General features: G+C 40.6%; 1 protein-coding gene across 1 annotated transcript in view; it reads left to right on the top strand.

Annotated features, from left to right (window-relative positions):
- Window positions 1-19,051, top strand: part of CACHD1 (cache domain containing 1) — a gene marked incomplete at both ends in the record, with an annotated part of 197,494 nt that overhangs the window by 134,090 nt on the left and 44,353 nt on the right. Inside the window, 4 exon segments of the mRNA XM_084242212.1 lie at window positions 6,377-6,503; window positions 9,143-9,287; window positions 10,140-10,356; window positions 17,375-17,524. Coding sequence (XP_084098338.1) covers window positions 6,377-6,503; window positions 9,143-9,287; window positions 10,140-10,356; window positions 17,375-17,524 — 639 coding nt within the window.

Genomic DNA, 19,051 nt, shown 5'->3' with positions numbered 1-19,051 from the left:
AGTCCTCCTCACTTTTTCCTGGGTCTTTTTTTTTCCTTAAGGTAGATGATCCCACATGTCTTCTATGCCACCTTCCTTATCTCCCCAGATATTCTCAAATTCGTAGCACCTCACTTTCCATCTTGTTGTACACAAGTTCCAAATCTCTATCTCCAGCCCTGGCCCATTTCCAAACTTTATTCTGACACATGTCTATGGTTATCCCATAACTTCCTCAAAAAATTAAAGAGTAAAAAAAAGTTTTCCTCTAAACTTATTCCTCAGTCTGGATTCACTATCCCAATTATTGATATCCCATTAATTTAACGTTGGCAATGGGGTTAGATAGCATAGTAGACATTGTGGTGGAAGAATTGCTGGGCTGCATAGTTGAGATGCCATTCAGGACTTAAGTCATTCTTCCCTTTATAAGTCAGCATATCCTTAACTATAAAATAGAAATAATATCTTCTTGTTGAACCTCCACATTTTGGTCTTGCTAGCTATCCTATTCTTGAGAAAATTAACTTCTGTGTGCGTTGGTTTCCTGAATAATAAATAAAACCAACCTCATAGAATTGTTGTAAAAGTTAACTGAGATAATATTTGTAGAAGATTTATGAAAGTGCCTATTAAATGGACAAATACTCAATGTGCTCACCACTTCTGGAGTAGCACAAACAGCATCTGGGGCTCCATGAAATATGGCACCTTCAGAGTACATGGTAAAATAATATTCAAGATGTGAACGGGACATAGGAATTGGAAAAGTGTGATAGGGTATAGTGCCAGAACTTTTATTTGGAGTCCTCAGAATGTTCATTTATTTTATTCCTCTCCATAATGATTGCTGTTGCATAGAATATTCCTGGAGGCGCTGTGTAAATTCTGGACTGTTGGGCAAGTATGTGTTTTTGTGTTTCTGCAATTCTGTATATTTAGGATGGCTCTTATATTTTATATTTGGCAAGCTGTGGGAGGTAGACAGCTTTGTGTATTTTCCTAAGAGTGTTGGGCTGGACATCAGAAAGGCCAGATTCCTTTGGAAAGGCAACAGCTTTCTATTATAGAGCATTTTCTTTTTGGCCTTACCTAGGTGGATAATATTACTGAGAAAAACAAGTTACAGCCCAACTATAAGCAGTTTGTAATCCATCGCTTTCTCATCATCTGGGTGACTTAAGCATTGAAGAAGACAAAGACTTTGGGAACATGGTTGGTTTTTGTTTTGACTGAAGAACCAATAACAAAGAACCTGACAGATATAAATGGTGAAAATGGAAGTAAAATATTTGGGGACCACAGAATCTGGGGCTCATATGTTAGAATTATCCACAGATAATTTAGAACACTGCTTGAAGGCAGTTCTTGAAACTCCTATTTACAGTGCTCACTGTAAATAGGAAGAGTGCCTGGGAAAGAGAAAGACACATTTTTTTTTTCAGCTTATTATCTGATAAGTTTGAAAGTTGTGATTGAAAAAAGAAAGCCAATGGGTATTACAAAATTGTTTGCCTTCACTTAAAATTAGCATAGGAAATATAAGAGAGGAGAAAGTACATTTGTTGAGGGGACTGAACTTGCCTTTAAAGATCAAATAGCCATCAGAGGTAGCACCTCATTCTTTAAAGGCCAATAATGAGTTTCTCCATCATTCTTATTGAAGTCTTTGTTGTATTGTTTGATCATTTTGTTTAGTCTTGAGTTACCATTAATAATCTCATTGCTGACTTACAGCTTCAAAGTCAATAAGAAATGAGGATACTCCTTGTTTTCTTTTTCTGTTGCATAAACGTGATCAAAACCAGTTAGAAGTTTCCTCCTTCTCTCTAGTTGTAAATCCATACACTTCCTTCTGAGGTGGCCTTCATACCTTGCCCTCTTACCTCTTTTCTCTTTTGGTTTCTGAAGGTTCCTTGGGAGCACCTTGTCAAATCCATTTCTTTATAGATCAGGAAATCATGAAATCTCAGGGGCCACAGAGGTGAAGAACTTTGGCCATGTTCATCATTCACTCATACACTCAGCAAATACTGACTGAGCACTTAAAAAGAAAAAAGAAAAGATACAGTCGTGCTAGGCTCTGGGAATATGATAGATAAAAATGGCTTGGTTCTTGCATTCATGGAACTTACAGCTCCTCTGAATGGGACACATAAAACAAATAGTCATGAAAGTAAATTAAATGCACCAAACATTACTATTTTTGCTACAAAGAAAATACTGGGTACTATGAGAGAGGATAATAATTGAGGGTATTCAGGGACATTTTCTCCGAGAAATTAAAATTTAAGACAAAACCCAAAAGGATGCAAAATTGCTAACTAGGTAATGTGAAGAAAGAGTTATTCCAGGTCTAAGGATTACCTTGTGCAAAGAGCCTGACATATTTGCAAAACTGAAATAAACAGGTCTTAATGTACAATGTAGTGAGATGAATGGTGCAAGGTTTTATCAAGTTTGGATTGAATGCTAGGGATAGTCCAGTTGGAAGCCTCTGAAGGGATTTAAGCAAAGCAATGGTGGGTTTGATTTCTCTTTTAGCACTATGCCTTTGCATGCTGTGTAGCTAGTAATCAAAAGGTCAGAGCACTTGTCAATCTTATGGGATTTAAACCCATGACTTACTATTCCTGGTCCATTCTGATTTGCCAGGGTCCTCCTTCTGTGTCTTAAATGCTAACCCGAATTAAATGGGAAGTGCAAAATAGCAATGAGGTTCATTCCACCTGACTTTCTTATGCATGCCCAGGTTGACAAAGACAGACACCCATGGCTGATACCTTCACCCTGTTGAGCACATATAGAGTAATTAAGAGGTATCAGCTATATAGTTTCTCTTTTATGTAAAAAAAAGAGTCATATATTCTAAAATATCTATTTGTTTGCTGTTGCTCAGTCTTAAGTGCTGTAATTACTGTTGATTTTGCCTTCTGAGCAATGATTTGTTTTTGGGCCTTTTTCCAGTCAAACCAGCCTTTGGCAAACCCCATGACATCAGACCAGCCAGCTGGTGTGTGCCAGTTTTAGCAGTTCAGCATTTTTTTCTGACGGGATTACATGCTCACTGTAGCTTTACGTCTTATTTCAGTTTCTTTTTCATCAGTGTCTCCTTAACTGTGTTATCTACAGTGTGTGTTTACAAACTAATACAACTGATTATCTGACACCATCATGTCTGCAGAAAAACTCGGTGTGCCTTTTACCTGTTGACTGTTAATTCATTCAGCACGTATTTACTGACGCAGAAGCATTGTCATGTTCTGGAAAGAGCAAGGGCTTTGAAGACAGGCACGCCTAGATCAAATTATCATTTTGACCTTGTGGCTTTGTTAATATTGCATCAGCAAAATGGGCATAATAACAAACTCATATAGTAATTACGAAAAGTGGCACACCATATATGAAACTGCTTGTACAATAACAGTGCAATAAATGTTCACTATTACATATCAGCTCAGTCTTATTGAGTTATAATTGACATCCAGTAAGCTTCACATATGTAACATATACAATGGATACATTTGACTGTATAATTATGTGAAACAGACCATCTTTTTATCTGTCCGTTTACTTGTCTGTTTCTGTTTACCACTGTAGGTATAGGTAAAGGGAGTGTATATCCTCTAAAACAGTGTAATGCTTCTCATTGCCCTATATTGGATTTAGTCACAATATTTATTTTTAATTGGATTTGACATTACAGCAAAGTAAGATTTTAGAATTTATCAAACAAGTATCCAAAAATGGTGGCAGAAATAGGAATTCTGTGCAGCTCTTCCCAACCTAAGGTGCAGCAGATGGCGACCCAGTAGCCCTGGCGGGGTGGGTGACTTGATGAGAGAACTGGGACTCTCGGCTTCAGGGGTACAGAGGTGCCTCAGATACAGATCTCATCCTTGTGAATTTTAAATATAGCAAGAAAAAAGCAAAAAGTTACCTGAAAGGTCAATACTATGAATTAGAAGGTAGGAAGAAGCAAAATGTTGGGAGATAACTGCCATAGGAATAAACTACAGTGAGGAAAAAAAACACTTCCTGCCTCCTTCATGTGGGTCTGTGGGAAGGTGTGCAGCACAGCTTAGACAGATACAGCCCCTGCCTTTGATCGCTTAAAGCCAAACGCTGTGCATCATAGGTTGGGCGTCTGCCCAGCTTTTTCCTGGACTCCTTCCAGCGTTTCTGAGGAAGTACTAGGTGTGCGGGACCCTAGCGCAAGTTATTCAGTGACCAGCACACCTAGCTGACTGATATGGATGGGGGGAGCCTCCTCTGCGTTGCCCGCCTAGATAATAGGACTCTCACCTCCACATCTAGGTCAGAGAGGGACTGCTTGGGGAGCACACCACAATGATAGATTGCTTCTGTGCCCTGGGGTCCTCATTACCATCATATCCATCATCTTCTGATAGTTCCGAGTAATGGATGAAATTTAATCAGATGCCAGAGGAGGTCTCAGCAGGAGGATTTGAGGAACCTTGTCTGATACTTTTACTCTAGTGCTGGAATGATTATTAGGAACCAGAGTGATCTTTTGTGGCGAGACTAAATGTATCATGCACTGTATGAATTCTGATTTATTTTTAAAACATGCTTGCTCTCATTGGCTCTCCTTTTAATAGTCTCAACTGTAGCCTGTTTATTGTTACAGATGTTCCTGTTAAATGAGGTCATTGAGCTTTCCTTTACTTCCAAAGGCAGTGTTTGCCTTTTTATTGCTGGGTTGGCAGGAGAACAATACTAATATGAGACCAAGGTTAAGGCTTCAGACCTCAGGAGAAGGGGTCGAGAAAAAAAAAGTCTCTTGCCTCCACTCACCTCAACCACAAGTCTCAGGCATTTGTGGCCAAGTGAGGATGGCAACTCACCTGGCAGAGTGGAGAGGGGACAGGCATCACAGTCACACACTGGCTTACCTCTTTCTGTCTACTCTTGACACCTCAAGCAGGTAAAGAAACTTCTCTAAGTCTGCTTCCTTATCAATAACTTGGAGATAATAATTCTCTGCTCCTATGATTTTTCTGAGGATAAAATGCACTATACCCCCTTAGTGTGTGTGGGCAGGGTGTTTGCAGGCCTGAGGAGCCCTGCATATGCATCAAGCCCTCTGTGTAGTATTGTCTCCATGGTGTTGCTGGAGGGCTCAGTGCTAAAGCTGAAGGACCACAAAGCAAATCCACCTTGCCACTGATTTCTGTAAATAAAAGTTTATTGGCATACAACCATACATTCATTTACAGGTATCTGTGGCCACTGTCACTACCCTGGCACAATTGAATAGTTACAACAGTGACTGTATTGTCTGCAAAGCTAGAATCCTTTATTGTCTGGCCTTTTATGGAACTTTGCCAGCCCCTGAGCTGACTTAAGGATCACTAGGTGGCATTCCGAGCTTTGCATATGTATTTGTCAAATATACCTCACACTTTGCCTTTGGTCATACCCTTTCCACTGAATTGCCTTCTGCTCCACTTCTCACCGTCATCTTTATTTAGGGCTTGCTCTTTGCTCTTCTCTGTGTGCCTTGCTGTATGTAAGCAGTGCCCTATAATTAGGCCATGCATAATACATAACTGAGTTAGTTTGGAATAGTTGAAAGGGCAACAGAAAAGGGAGAGAACTCTGATGGCAGTAGAGGGTAAGAAAGACTTCCAGAAGGTTTGGGGACAAAATCACACACAGTAAGAGGCTCTCAGGCTGGAGATCAGTGGCGGAGATGCAGGTGCACAGGAAGGGAAGTGGTGCCACATGATGTGGGAACACAGGCAACCGAGACTTGGCCATTTACCATTGAGGCCTGAAGACCAATTACTTAAGTTCCCTAATCATGTTCCCTATCTCATCGTTGAATGAGATAAACATAAATAAAGCCTCTATCCCAGTGTTGGTACATTAGAATCATTGCTTTAGGTATCACTGAATGATTGGGCTTCTGGCCTTTCAAGTACCATCTGTACTGTTTCCCTCACTGTGAAGCAAGGACAGGGTCACAGGTCTAGTCTCTCTGGAGACCAGGTCTATTAGTGTTACTGTTTTCCACAGTTACAGAATTTATCTCAGACCAGAAAGTGTCTGCAAGCCCAACAGGGACCAGCTCAGGAAAAGGGAGAGATTAGTGCAAGTGAATCATTCATGTTGGAAAAATAATCCAGGACATACAGTGTCACCATACCATATTAAAAATAATAACTTCACTTGATTGAAACCTTCATTACACTTTCTGTTCATGGGGTATTGTTTAAGGGACAGAAAGAAAATGTTTAGTAGAAAATTTACAGCCTTCTATCTAGTGGGATTTCTTCCTACTACAAGCAGTTTATGCAAAACAGATGCCTGAGGAGTGGTAACTGCCTGCACCTGTGGACTTGGTGGTTATATTTCATTTTCCCTACTCCAGTTCTTGCAGACAACCTGAAATCCAACCCTGGAATTAAGTGGCAGTATTTCAGTTCGGAAGAAGGAATTTTTACTGTTTTCCCAGCACACAAGTTCCGGTGTAAGGGCAGCTATGAGCATCGAAGTAGGTATGTTGACTTGCTTGCTAAAGATTTAATTACTGCTTCAGAGCGATCTGTTCAAAATGTAAACACCTCCTTACACACATGACCCTGTTTCCAAGCTGTAGTTTCAAAAATGTGTACCTATTCTGAAATTATTTCACCATTTAACATATGAAAATGAAAATGTTAGGCAAGGGCAAAAGATTAAACCCAGAGCTTTTCTAGAACTATCTAACAAGCCAAATAAAACAAGGTCTTTACTAGAGAACTTAAATTATTTGAAGCACCCCAACTGTTCTGAAATTAAGACATGTTTGATGGAAAATAAATGTTAATTCCTTCCCTAAGTGTGGCTTTGGAAGACTTAATCACTTTCATCAGAGTAGAGTTTGTGATTCTCAACTTTCCTTTCTGTGATAGTATGCTTGCCCATCCTTTAGAAATATGCATGCAAATCTTAGCTACTGGGAGATTTAAGGTTGTCCAGAAAATTATTGGATGAAAGATCACTAATATCTTGCTTTTCTCATGGGAAGGACTTGAATCTGTACCAGAAGGGTAGTCATGGTGTCAGGATTTGTATGATAAGACTCATCAATTCACAGATCCCCTTCAGTGATGCTTTTCCTTTTGACTCCCCAAGGTTTCCCTTTTGTAGTGTCAGATGTTTGATGACAGAACTTTTGCATCTAGTGTAAGATGTGCACTTTTCATGCCTTTTTTTTTTTTAAGTCTACTTTAACCATCACCTTAGTGTGTCTCTATCTTTAAATTATATCTAGGCTTTTCACCCAAAAAGACAACTTATGTGCTCTTCCTGGGAAGATATGTATGTATATTTTCTATGTGGTTTCTTCCTTTCTCCCCCTAAATATGGTGGTGAGTATTTGAATGTCTTGGGGATTGCATTAACAACCAGGTTGGGTTGTAGCCTAGCTTATCTCTTAGGGGAAGCCAAAGACATCATGAATCATCTCATTCTTGTTTGCTTCTAAGATTAGTTGGCATGTAGTCTTAATGAGCTGCCTCTGAGGTTTAGTCCAAAAGGAAAAACAGGACCTTCCCAGAAATCATCATTCACCTACACTTGGAAGATTTCATCCATCTCCACCCTAAACCTGCATCATCTCTCTTCCTTTGGCTAAATAAGCTAAGGTCTTCTTCACAGATTGCTATTCCCATGTCTTTATTTGCCCTAACTGCTTTCTTCTGATGCTTTTGTGAGTATGCTACATCCCTCTGAAGTGGGGAATGGGGTTGAGAACAGAGCGGCAGGAGAAAGGAGCTGGGAGATACCAGACACACTGTAAAGACTGCCGCCCAGATTGTGCATTTAATGTCATGCTTGATGTGCGGTTTTAACAAACACACTGTGCTTTTCATTTATGTGAGTTGATTTGGAAAGGAGGAGGTGTCATTTTAAGGAAGATTCTCCCACATAGCTTGGAGAACCTAACAAGTTCAGTAATTGACATAGTTGTCAATGTTGGGATAGTCAGATTTCCTTATTTTTGTTCCCTCTTTCATTTCTCTAACCACCTCTCCTGGATTCTTTTTATCCCATCTCCCTACTGACTCAGTGGCATTGACTTAGGGGTACTTTCGTATTAATGCAGGACTTTTGGCTTGAAAACAATTGGTGTAAACTTGGCCAGATTTTTTAGTTTTTTTGGTACTTTGCCTACATTTCTTAATTTGTGCCCAGGCTTTTGTGACTCAACTGGCATCTAACATTTCACAGAAAACTCTGCTGTTTTAAGGGTGTCAATAAAGGAGAGAATTCTCTTGAGGCCGATTTGCTTTTTTAAGCTCTCGCTGATTTGTTCCAGCTTTAAAACTGTGAATAGAGACCTCATTAAACCTCCTCTCACAAACCTTCCTCTACTGCACACGAGCAGAAGGCTGCTTTGATGGCAGGGATTTCTCCTTTGGAGTTCCCTCACCCTCCCCTCTCTTTTCTTAATGTTGGCAAACAAAAACTTGGCATGAAGAGTGGCTATCACAGACTTGGACAAATTTGATGGCACAGTTTTAAATGCTCAGATAAGGGGCCTTTTGGTGGCTGACCTGTGTGAATTGCTTCAGTACAGAAAGGAAAGGGCCCTCTTAGCAGTAGCCTTTGTCTGGGGAGAGAAAAACCAAATCTGCTATTTAAAGCTACTCAGCAGGCTCACAGTTGATAGCTGCTTCCATTCGAGCAGAGCCCCTGCTCTGTAAGTCTGCCAAGGAGGACCCAGCACTGGTCAGTGAACCCTGTTCTCCTTCTTGCACTGTACCTGCAGACAGAAGGGCTCCCAGTTCCACTCCCTATTATGGAATGATGGATAATGTGAGCAGCATCACCATACACAGTGGAGAGGATTGATTTTTGAGTGGCAGAAAAAGCCAGCCTCGTAAAGGACTGGCACCTTAAAACCTTCTCCCAATTGTTTTAGTCTTTAGAAGTTACCAGCCCCTGTTTTGCAGATGAGCATTGCTGTCTTGAGGTATTGTTTTCAATGCAATGCTCACTGGTCCTCCTTCCATGCTGATCTCTGCATGCTTGAGCCATCCTTGAGAAAAGCAGCATCATCAGCTGCCTGCCTCTCTAATGTTCAGAACCGTGTTGGTTCAGGCCTTTTACCTAAACCAGGACTGACACCAAAGAGCTTCTCTCCCTCTAGACCTATCTACGTCTCTACAGTCCGGCCACAGTCAAAGCACATAGTAGTGATCCTGGACCACGGGGCTTCCGTCACAGACACCCAACTTCAGATCGCCAAGGACGCTGCCCAGGTCATCCTCAGCGCCATCGATGAACATGATAAGGTGACCGTTATCCTGGCAACAGCCAAGGCATTGAGTCCTTGTCCAGTGCCTTTTTAAAATTACTTTTCTGACATATATTTTTTAATTCAGCTTTGAAATGACTTTGTAGCTTGGTTTTCATTCTAGTAATTGAGGAAGCAGTTGCCAACTCCGGTTCCAACCCTCTCTGAAAACCAGCCCAACAAGCCATCTTGGACCTCCCTTACGGCTCCTATTAATGCTTCTGACTATTTTGACTTTCACACTGGAGGTTATGCCGGGGAAGAAAAGTGCAGGGCGTGGATGCTAGGGGAGGCTGGACTTTATCTAAAGATTGATGGGAGGTCAGGGGTATGGCAAGGTTGCGGGAATTTTTCTAATCTCTGTACACCTGAGAGACAGATGTGCTTCCTGCTAGTGATAATCTATTGCCTGTGGACATTTTTTTTTTTTTGCTTCATCATATTGACTTTTTAAAAATACATTATTTTTGTGATACATGAAGGTTTTTACTGACTAATCCAGTGACTTAAAACACACACCCCATGCCTTCACCCTCACCCCCACCTCAGTTGGAGAACCAAGATGGTTAGTACTTGCTAAGATTTTCCTCTGTCCGAAATACTTTTCTGATGTTCTATATGAACACCATATTGCTGACTTCATCTTGGAACAAAACCAAACTCTGTGGTTCCTCCTCCTTGCTAGTCTTTAATCATTTTCAAATTTGATAGATTTATGACTCCTGGCACTTGTATTTAAACCCTCAGAAACTGTTCTATATACCTTCACTCATTGGGCTTTCTGGAATGTAAAAATAAACAAACAACCCTTACCTGGTAGGTTAACAAGTTTTCTTTTTCTTTTCTCCAGATCTCTGTGCTGACTGTGGCAGACACCGTGAGGACTTGCTCATTAGACCAATGCTATAAGACTTTCCTGTCTCCAGCCACCAGTGAGACAAAAAGGAAAATGTCCACCTTTGTTAGCAGTGTCAAGGCTTTGGACAGCCCCACCCAGCACGCAGTGGGATTCCAAAAGGCATTTCAGCTGATTCGAAGCACAAACAATAACACAAAGTTCCAAGCGAGTAAGCACATTCTCCTAGAGGACTTATAAACTAACAGATAAAGGATGGCAATTAGAATGCATTGTAAATTGATCACATGGATCTAACTAGAGGGATTTCTTTATAAACTGACCTGGGACAAAATTTTCCTGTGTTGCCATAATGGTCTTTTAATACTAAGATCCTACAAGGTTTTTCTCTTCTATTTCAACCAAAGATATTCAGTCTTTTTCTTCACTCCCAGATCATCTTCTTCCTGCCCCTTTATTAAGAACATGCCCATTTATTTCCCAGGGGAATAGCCACATCCTTTTTAATGCTAATTGTCAGCCTGGCCTTGTGGCCTTAGAGCTGGTATCTGCTGTGCGCATGTGCACATAAGGGGGCAGCAGGGATTCTTGCCTTGATCCATCCTTTCTTCTAACCAGCTGTCATTTAGATGAGCATGGCCCTTCAAATGTACAAAGGCACTCTAATTTAATTTTCATGTATTAAGGAAAAATCTGGAATTAGGATGCATGCTAAAGTAAAGGATATTTGAAATAGGACACATGCTTTGAAACTGAAAGGAAACCGTCATTTTCCCTTTTATATTAAAAAAATATTTGTAGGGTGTTTTTTGGGGTTTTTTTTTGTTGTTGTTGTTTTTTGTCAATGAATGTATCCTATTGAGATAAAATTTAAGGAATGTATTTTCAAGCTTTTCGATGTGTCTGCATTCACATTAAGGCAGCATTGTAATGCAGAACTTTGTGCCCAGCACATGATGGGCCCTTCAAAGGTGGGAGGCTACGTAAATATTACAACTAATGCTGGTAGATGGTTAGTGTTTCTGTATAACAAATTACCACAAACTTAGCATGCGTTTATTATCTCACAGATTCCATGAGCCATGGAGTCCAGGCACAGCTAGCTTAGTTCCTCATGCAGGGCTGCACAAGACTGCAGTCTTAAGTGTCAGCCAGGTCTGTTTCTCATCATTGGTTCAGAGTCCTCTTCCGAGCCTGTTGGCCAACATCATTTCCTATAAAACTCAGGGACTGCCCAGTGGCGCAGCAGGTTGAGCGCCATGCTGTGTAGCTGTCCACAGCCTCCGCAGCACCAGTTCAATTCCTGGCTGGCCAGGGAGAATCCCACATGGCGAGGCAGACCTCTCCTGTCTCGCCTGCTGCTCCCCTCAGCAGTGTATTTCAGTCAGTCTGCCTGTTCTGATCCCCACTCTGTCTCTGGTGAATCCTCTCACCCTCCTGTGACTCTGGCCTCTACCCCAGCTCTTGTATAAGTGAAAATTTTAAAAAATCTAAAAAAAAAAAAAAATTCAGTCCACCAGCTGCTTATGTGTGTGTGTATACATATGTGTGTGTGTATACATATATGTGTGTGTGTATACACATATACATATATGTATATATGTATATGTATTGCATAGGAGAACTGGGGTATAGGCCAGAGATTCAGGGGGTGATCACCAGAGACAGAGTGGGGAGTAGAACAGCAGATCTACTGAAATAGACTGCTGAGGGCAACAGTGGGCAAGACAGGAGAGGTCTGCTGCACCATATGTGGGTTAGCTCCCTGTCTGGGGATCAAACTCAGGCCATAATGGTGATAGCACTGAGACTTAACCCCTACACTACCAGGGAGACCCCCACTTGCTTCTTTAAAACCAGCAGTAGCACATTTCTTCTTCAAGCCCCTGACTTCAGGGATGGCTTGGACTTTCTTTTAAATGGCTCGTCTGATCTAATCAGGACTGATCCCCTTTTAACCCTTCTCTTGTGATGGGTTTATTAGAGACTTTCATTACTTCTGCACATCCCCCCGTCTTTGTCCTCTATGGAGCAATAGCCTATCTCCATTGCTATATTCTGTTGTTAAGAACAAATTTCTGGTCACATCCACAACAAGAGTGGGGTTTACACAAGGGTGTAGGTGACTAGAATCATTGAGAATTTTGCTGTCAGCATTGACAAGCAACTGCTATCTACAGACCAGGGCTACAGCATGGCTGAGGGCAGAGCGGCCCACCCATCAACATGACCAGTGGGGAAGGCAGACCTTTCATATTGAAGGTGAATTGGCCGCTTTGTTGATGCTGTTTATTTGTAGAAGCCACTACTATTCAGCATTGCTTGCAAGAAGTTTTCTTTTTACTTGATTCTTCAGCCATCAGACCATCTTTAAGAGTTTAAGTCCAACTTTGATTCTTTTATTGGTTAAATATCACAACGAAATAGGCTGACAGTGATCAGGTAGTGAATATGAGTTAAGCGAGCATGAGGGAAGGTAAGGTAGGTTATTTAGAGAGTGAAGTCGGCTGGGAGCACTTGCTCCATTCAGAGGGCAGCTGCTCTTCTGTTTAGCCTCTTGTTGCCTTGCAGGAATGCCTGCCTAGTGTTGCCAGACCTTCCTTTTCAAGAGAAGCCAGAAATCTGGATTTTTATATGAAATCCCTTGATTTTTCAAATGTTGACTTTTTGTTCCAGCTTTAAAACTGTGAACAGAGACCTCATTAAATCTCTCCTTACAAACCTTCCTGCACTGCACATGAGCAGAAGGTTGCTTTGTTGGGAAACATTTCTCTTCTGAGGTTATTTTTGTTTTTCTTTTTCTTGATGTTGGCAAACAAAAAAAAAAAACATAAGAAGAGTGACCATCACGGATTTGGACATATTTTGGTTGTGCTGTTTTTGAAATGCTCAAAGGAGTCTTTTTTAGGCCAAGTGTAACATTTCTAGGGGTTAGCTCATGGGCCTCCATTTTATAACTTCTACTGACATCTTGGAGGAATAAAAGAACCCAAATTAGGTTGCATAAAAAAAAAGTAACTGGGAAATTAGCATTGTCCAGCTTATTACGAAGAGGTTTTACAGAGGTATGAGGTGTTTGCAAACCAAAAGCAGATTGATTATAACGATGTAGGTTTTGGATTTCAACCAATAAGGGTTCAAATTCCTACTCCGAAATTTTTCTAACCTTGTGAACTTGTGTGAATTATTTGATTTCTCCAGACCTTGTGTCCTCATCTGCAAATTTGTGTGATAATAAGACCCAGGATTCCATCATAAACACTAAATAAAAATTAGCTGTGGTTATCCTGATATTCCATTTCCTACAAGTCTTCTAACCCTAGCTAAACTAGAGCAGATACCCCAGACATCCTAAATTGATCCCAAGCCCAAAGCTGTTTGAGGATTACCTTCTAGTAGCCTTTGCTACAGAATAATTAGAGGTCTGTATATTCCTCCTAGGAGTTTTCACTGTATGCCATTACTTCTGTTCACACTACAGACAATTCTTTAGTATCTACCATGTAGCTGGCACTGTTTTAAGGCTGTAGGTGGGGTTATTCTAATGGGTTGAACTTACCTATAAGGTTGTTGTAAGGATTAGTCTGTGCTTGAAAGTCAAGTGTCTGCACCACATTAGTTGCCATATAAACAAAGCTGCATGTCATAAATCATTGTGGCTTCATACTAGTTTGCTTTGCACTAATCAGAAAATCTAAAACTTTTACTCAGTTCTGGCTCTTTTTCAGTTCTATAGTAGATATATACCTGACGCCATCAACTCATTTGGGTTGTTCTGGATTTGTTTGGGAGGGTTGTTGGTTTAGTAAGACATTTTATAGCAGAAGGATAAGATGATTAATTAAGAGTGGAGATTTAATTGCATGGGCAAAACTCCAAGTTCATGGTGACCCCAAGACAATTGTCCCTTGTGATACTAACCCCAAAACATGCTGATGACTTTGACAGGGACTTGCCAAATAGAAGAATCTATTGCATTTTCCTCCAGGAATATGCTCTTTGTTCTGCCCCAAGTCCCTGTAATTACTCCTGCCTAATATTCACAGGGTTTAAAATTCCTCCAACTGGGTGACTAGAGAGAGAATATCCTAATAAATAATAAATCAGATTAAATTTGGCAGGTCTTATATTTGAGAATAGAAAAGTAACTCAATTTTGCTTGAGTTAGGCTGGGTGAAGGGTGTTTCCAGAATGTATGTCTTGCTGTTAGGATGCAAAGAAAATGTGTGAGGCTGCTAAAGGAGGCTGTGATGCTGTCCTGGCTTCCACACATGGACCTGTGCCTCACATCAGCTCTCATTCACAGCATGTCTGATCCAGAATCATAATGCTAAGTAAGAAAACTCAGAGGGCTCTTTTGTAGAAATAAGTCTTACAGGTGTCCAGCAATTTATCATCTATTGTTTCCTTGCCAAAGTCTAGTGGCTTGTCTCATACTTAGTTTTTGTTTTGCTTTGTTTTCATGTTCTTTATATGGCTACCTGATTTTTTTTTAATTGAGATCAGGTTGGTTTACAATATTGTTTGTATTTTGGAAGTATAGAATCCCCTCCTTTTGGATTGGCTTATTTGTCTGTATTGCCCCATGAGGGAGTCCAGCAGTTTGTTTTTTCCAGTCTGAAGTTTCAGTATAATGTTTATAGAGTCCAAGCAACGTAATCTATAGAAGTACATTTACAAACCTGGAAAAACATTGATATATAAGAGAAGAATAGTCTTGAGTTTATGAATTTTACTTTACATCAGCATTCATGTCCTAATTTCTGACATGTAAAAGGTGTGATTTAAATTTTCAGTTAGTGTTTATTAGAGAATTACCCAAGTAGCCAAACTGACTTTCACTTGCTTATATATTAAGGCTTTAGTAGTAAGTAAAAGATAGCAACTTGGAATGCATTTACTTCTGTCAGTCAAATTTTATTAAACTTAGTTCAGTTGTCTACAGCATTGATGCAACATTAGTAAGTATTCAATTCTGTATAATAAACTCTTCAAAGTCTAAAATGGAAATTTACAAACTGAAGGAAATTCAAGGTTTGTATCCTCATTGCTGTTAGGATTATTTTTAAAAGGGTAACTACTCATTATCTGTTGCTGGGTAACAAATTACCCCAAATTCTCAGTGGCTTAAAGCAGTAAGTATTATCTACTTACAGTTTTTGTAGGATAGGCATTTAGGCACAGCATAGCTAGGTGCCTCTGGCCAAAGGTGTCTCACGATGTTGCTATCAAACTGTTGTCCAGGGCCACTGTCATCGCAAAGTTTAATTCAGGAAGGATCTGTTTCCACGTAAACTCATATGGTTGCTGATGGAATGCAATTCTGAGGGTCTCAATTCCTTGGCTCTCCATAGAATAGTTCACAACATACTATCTGGCTGCCTTTAAAGTGAGAGAGCCCTCAAGGTGGAAACTGTCATCTTTTTGTAATCTAATCGATCTCGTGAAATCCTGTCACCTCTGCTGCATTCTTTACACAGAAAGCTAGCCCTTAAACGCAGCCCACTCATAGAGGGAGACAGCTGTGCAAGGACCTAATACCATGAAGTGGGATCCTTGGAGAGCCAACCTGGAGGTTGCCCAGCACAGTAACTGGAAGGCACCTCAGTGAAATGACCACAATAAGGACCTGAAGAAATAAACTATAACATGTAAACAGTTCTCAATGAAAAGATAAATTTCTGTGCAGCATGTCATATATATATATATATATATATATATATGGTAAATTAAGTATTTAGTCTTCATTTAATACTTAAGCAAAATAAATTAAGCTTTTGACTTCCAACAAAAGAAGTTACTTGCTAAAGCAACAGACAGGGTTGATTAGGAAACAACAGAAAAGCAGGCAGATAGAGCATATTCAAGGTGAGAACCAGCTCACTTCCCTTAATTCTCACGCCACAGCTCACCTGAATAACTTCTAGAGTTACACGTACCCCTTCAGATCACTGGAAATGGACTATAGTTTGCTGATTCTTGCATGCATAGGTATTCTCTAGCCTCCCAACCTCATTTAAATAGAATTCTCAGTATTAATGTTCACAAAACTAAGTATCTGAATTTTTTTGTAATGTTGCTTTGAGATCACATTTGCTTACAACATTTGTACATGATTCAGAGGCATAGGATCAGACCTCCTCATATGCATGTCACCACACCGCCCACTCCACCAAGGCACCTGTAGTCCTCCATCAGAGTCCATTGTGCCCTCTATGTAGTTTTCAAGCTGAAGTTTTATTTCTCCTTCTAATCTAAAATCCTCTGACTTTCAAAAAATTTCAGATTTGTAAAATCCAGCTCTCTTACTTCCCTCCATTAAAGTGGGCATTCAGCCTCTACTTATTCTGCTCTAGCAGTAGGATAGTCACTTTTATTTTTGAGTAAATCCACTTGAAAAAAGTTCTTCATACTGAGCAAAATTGCCTCTCTGTTACTTTTCCCATTAGACCATTAAGAGGGTTTTTTTTTTTAAATGCTTGTACTTATGTAGAGGTTTCCTTTTCTCTTTTACCTTGTATTTACCGTCACCCTTTTGCTTTCACTCTTTACTTAAATTAACCAATTAGTCCTCCAGGTAACCCTGTGGAATAAATAGTGTCATTATCCCCATCTTATAGACAAGGAACTTTAGGTGTGAAGAGGTTAAGAAAGCTGCTGACATTACCCAGGCCCAACTTCTAAGTAGCAGCACTGGGACTTCAGCACAGCAGCCTGGCCCTTGCTCCGTGCTTTTTCTCTCCTCTTCTCACTGAGAAGTTTAAAAAACAAAAAATGTTTCTGGAGCTACTTATCATAGGGGCAAAGAACCTCACATGTCTCAAGAGCCCCTGGAAAAGTCACCATGTGGAAGCCTAGTGTCCCCCCAAAATATGTGTTCCTGGTAATGACTTTGAGGAGAAGATCATTCAGGTTCTGAATTCTCTGTTCCAGAAGGCAAGAGAGATTTCCATGTGGGGTGGTTAAGCTACCACAATCAGGGTGCCTATAAATTCATTAGGAACAGCTCTTTCCCTCACACTGAATATGAGGTGTGGTTACCCACAAAGGGCAGGATGGGAGAGGAGCAGAGGCAGGGAGATGAGTGCCTCTGCATCAGAGGGGGAAGGGTGGGACCGTAGGCCCCAGGGGTCCTTGAGGCGGGAAAGTCCAGGGGACATGAAAAAGATACTGAACTTTGCCTTTCACCAGAATCCAAGGTAACGTTCAATTTGTATGTTTTTGTTTAGATACAGACATGGTCATAATTTACCTGTCAGCTGGCATCACATCAAAGGACTCTTCTGAAGAAGATAAAAAAGCAACGCTCCGTGTCATCAATGAAGAAAATAGCTTTCTAAACAACTCCGTAATGATTCTCACCTACGCCCTCATGAATGGTGTGTAGCATTTCGAGATTTTTTCTCTCAGATGAAAGTTCTCTCTAAGTGTATGCCGCTTTCAAAAAAATAAAAAAGAGCCATAATGGTGTGCTTTGATGAAGGGTAGGAGAAGAGGCGACTAAGGTGTTCCTTCCCGAGGCTCCCTTTCTCCGGATGTCGGCATTCAGGGCATGCCATATATTAGGATGTCCCTTTTTCTTCATCTCTCTCTCCAATCAGCTGTTCATTTCTAAATCTTCTCCATTTAGGTGGCTCACAGAGTTTTCTGGACAGCTCCATTTTCTAGTTCTTTGTATTCTTAGATTTTGGTACTGCATGGAGGTTATTATCACATTGATTTAATCTACAGGGAGCCAAAGTACTTGACCTAGATTCTTCTGTCTGACCAAGGCAGAAGATCACATTTCCCTGCAGAATCACCACCCACCGTCTCTTCTACCACTTTCTCCATCTCAGCGTCCTTAAACATATAATACAGCTAAGAATTATCTACTAGCTTATTGTGAAAATGAATGTGCAGTAGCACCCAGAACAGTGCCTGTACTTGCTAGGTGCTCATTAAGGTTGATTTTGTTGCTGTTAAATCAAACAATATGTGAAAGCATTTAGTAAATTGGCAAACTTGAAGAAATAGTATTTCTCCTTCTCCTATCCAACCTTACTTCCAGTCTGACTGCAGCCCAGTTTTTTATCATCTCTGCTATTGCTGTGTCTCCTGACCTATTAACTCATTGCTCTTCTCTCAAAACATCTTTTTCTTTGAACCTCTTGCCTTCAATATTTTGATGTGGCCACATCCTCTTATTTTGTAAAAGACCATGTCTCAATCCAGCAGCTCTTCCCACCTACAGTCCTTTATTTCTCCTACCCACTTCCAGATTTCCATGTAGAACCCCACAGCTCCTGGGACCCAAGCTCTCAAATTTTAATGTCCTCAAGGTTACTTTGGAGATTATTCTTTATAATGCAAACTCCCTGGTAGTGAGATTTTTATTCAGACCCTCTGAGGTGGGGTGCAGGGATCCATTTTGACCAGAAAGATTCTTTACAGATATTTTTGTGGGCTACACATGAAAGAACACAGGATACCATGACTAAAGGTTCTGGGTTCCAGTCTCTGTTTACAAACCACATGGCCCATGATAAGTTCCTTCATTTCTTCAAGCCTCAGTTTCATCCATAAGTTGAAAACAATACAATCTGCATAGGGTTGCTGTGATAACAAACAAAATATGATATGGGCACTGTTCCCAACACACTGCCTAGGAAATGACAGGTCCTCAAAGCCTCTGGAGGAGTGAATGTGAGGCTGTGTGGCTTCCTGGCTCAGCACTGCTCAGAGCAGAGGACTTGTTTCCTGCTAGGGGCCAGAAACCTGTGCTTACTTCTGGGCTCACATGTCTCACAACCATGTGGACTTCTCAGAAGTGAACCATGTCTCAGCTTTCTGTATGTTCTGAGCACAGGATTGAGCACAGCCAGAGCTGGCGAGGATGCCTGCTTTTGCCTGAATCACATACCCTT

This window comes from Talpa europaea (genome assembly GCF_964194135.1).
Source record: "Talpa europaea genome assembly, chromosome: 9".
NCBI classification, from domain to species: Eukaryota; Metazoa; Chordata; class Mammalia; order Eulipotyphla; family Talpidae; genus Talpa; species Talpa europaea.
The sequence above is the reverse complement of the archived record's forward strand: the minus strand, read 5'-3'. Positions and strand labels throughout refer to the sequence as shown.